This window comes from Apaloderma vittatum, unplaced genomic scaffold (assembly GCF_000703405.1).
Source record: "Apaloderma vittatum isolate BGI_N311 unplaced genomic scaffold, ASM70340v1 scaffold27202, whole genome shotgun sequence".
Classification (NCBI taxonomy): Eukaryota; Metazoa; Chordata; class Aves; order Trogoniformes; family Trogonidae; genus Apaloderma; species Apaloderma vittatum.
Genome location: NW_009702361.1, coordinates 1,681 through 3,723, shown reverse-complemented (window position 1 = coordinate 3,723; position 2,043 = coordinate 1,681). Strand labels below are relative to the sequence as shown.

The following is a 2,043-nucleotide window of genomic DNA, read 5'->3' as shown; positions in this document are numbered from 1 at the left end:
CCGTGGACGGGCCGGGTGTGCTGGCCGCAGAGGCTTTCTACAGAGGAGTCACCAAAGTAAGCTCGGTGCTGGCCTCAGGGACCTTGCCAGCAAGAGAACTCTCTGCTTATTCCCCCTCTGCCACCCTCCCGGCAGGGACGCGGTGGCCTTGGCTCCATCTTCATTTGGGCCTCCGGCAATGGTGGGACCAACTACGACAACTGCAACTGTGATGGATACGCCAACAGCATCTACACCTTGTCGGTGGGCAGCGTTCTGGCAGATGGCCAGAGGCCCTGGTATGGCGAGAGCTGCTCCGCCATCCTCACCGCCACCTACAGCAGCAGGACCATGAGCGAGGTGCAGATCGTAAGTGCTGTGACAGCTCTGCTGGGACAGTGACCCACGGGCAGGCACTGGTTCCCAGCACGGAGCGGTCTCATCTGGGCCCTCCTTACCTGGGGAAGAAGGGGGAGCTTTCTTTAAGTGTCTGTGTTAGTCCCCAAAAAGCACGAAGGGGCCTGGAGGGAGCATTTACTGAAGTTACCGAATTCCATCCAGCCCTGCGTTCTGCTCCAAAAGCAGGCAGTGGTGCCGAGACCCCCACTCTCCCCGCCAGGTGACCACCGACCTGCACCACCGCTGCACCGACAAGCACACGGGCACCTCCGCCGGGAATCATCGCCCTCGCGCTGGAGGCCAAGTAGGTGACACCACAACAGCAGGACAGTCCCCAGGAGAGCCTGGTGCCTCACCAGGACCCTGCTGGGACAAGGAAAGGGAACTTTGCTGGCCGGCGAGGGTGGGGCGTCCAGAGCTGAGGTCTCCCCAGGCTCTGGTGGGCCAGCCTCTGCCCCCAGGACACTGTTGGAGAGCAGCCAGAGGCAGGAGGAGAGTTGTCCTCTGGAGGTCTCTGTTGCTCTCGTTTCGGCAGGGAAGGATGTTGTGTGTGGGGAATCAGCCACGCTAGAAAAGCAAAGCCAAAACTCACCCTCTAAAGCTAACCCTAAGCAGAGACTTCTGTCCCCAAGTCCTCCTTGCTTCCAGCCCGGCACTGACCTGGCGGGACGTGCAGCATCTGGTCGTCAGGAGCTCCAAACCCGCTCACCTGCAGGCAGAAGACTGGGCTGTGAACGGGGTTGGACGCAAAGGTGGGTTCAGGGCTCAGCTCCCACTTCCCTCCCCTGGCTGCGGGGGGACGTCTTGCCCCTCAGAAATCCTACCAGCAGAGGCGGGGGACCGGCGCAGCCCCGCCACTGGGCACACTCTCAGTGCAGAGGGACTCACGTGTCCTCTCCTGGGTGGCATCTGCTTTTCAGTGAGCCACCACTACGGCTACGGGCTCCTGGACGCTGGGCTGATGGTGGAGATGGCCAAGGGGTGGGCGAGAACGCACCCTCAGCGGAGGTGTTCAGTCAAGGCTCTTCATGCCCCCCGGTAAGAGATGATACCCCTGGATCTGACCGTAGGGGAGCTCACCCAGGGACTTTCTTGTAGCAAAGTCGTGCTGTGCCCGTTGCAAGAACACACGTCTCTTCCTCAAAAAGCAATCTGTGGTGCACGGCTTCTGCTTAGAGGTTGTGGTGGAAGGCAGGACGCCCGTGAAAGGGCAAGAGACGCCCTTACCAGAGGTCTTGTGCTTGGTAGGAACATCGGCTCCGTGCTCACCATTTCTACAGACGTCTCCTCCTGCTCAGAGAGGACCAAGCTCATCCGCTCGCTGGAGCATGTCCAGGTCCAGCTCTCCCTGAGCTACAGCCGCAGAGGGGACCTGGTGATCGCTCTGACCAGCCCTGCGGGGACCACGTCCACGCTGGTGACCCTGCGGTAAGGGCGCTCCGCGAGCTCACAGGGACCACGTGACAACAAGATTTAAACAGCTGCTGAGGGGCAGAGGGGGCTCCTCCTTGCACCCTCTCCTGGGGCCACGAGACTCTCCCCCACACTGAAGTGGCCCCTGGAGGGAACAGGACTCACCGTGCCCAAAACTTCTCCAACACCCGCCCCACATTTTGGCAATGCCCCGTCAGACCAAGAACAAGGCGACTCCAGTGTGTCCTTGGT

The 2,043-nt window shown here is 61.1% G+C and overlaps 1 protein-coding gene across 1 annotated transcript in view; it reads left to right on the top strand.

Annotated features, from left to right (window-relative positions):
- The window catches only part of LOC104270016 (proprotein convertase subtilisin/kexin type 4-like), a gene marked incomplete at its 3' end in the record, with an annotated part of 5,224 nt that overhangs the window by 2,177 nt on the left and 1,004 nt on the right, over positions 1–2,043 (top strand). The window contains 7 exon segments of the mRNA XM_009864245.1: positions 3–56; positions 136–348; positions 599–651; positions 653–682; positions 1,027–1,130; positions 1,299–1,416; positions 1,627–1,805. Coding sequence (XP_009862547.1) covers positions 3–56; positions 136–348; positions 599–651; positions 653–682; positions 1,027–1,130; positions 1,299–1,416; positions 1,627–1,805 — 751 coding nt within the window.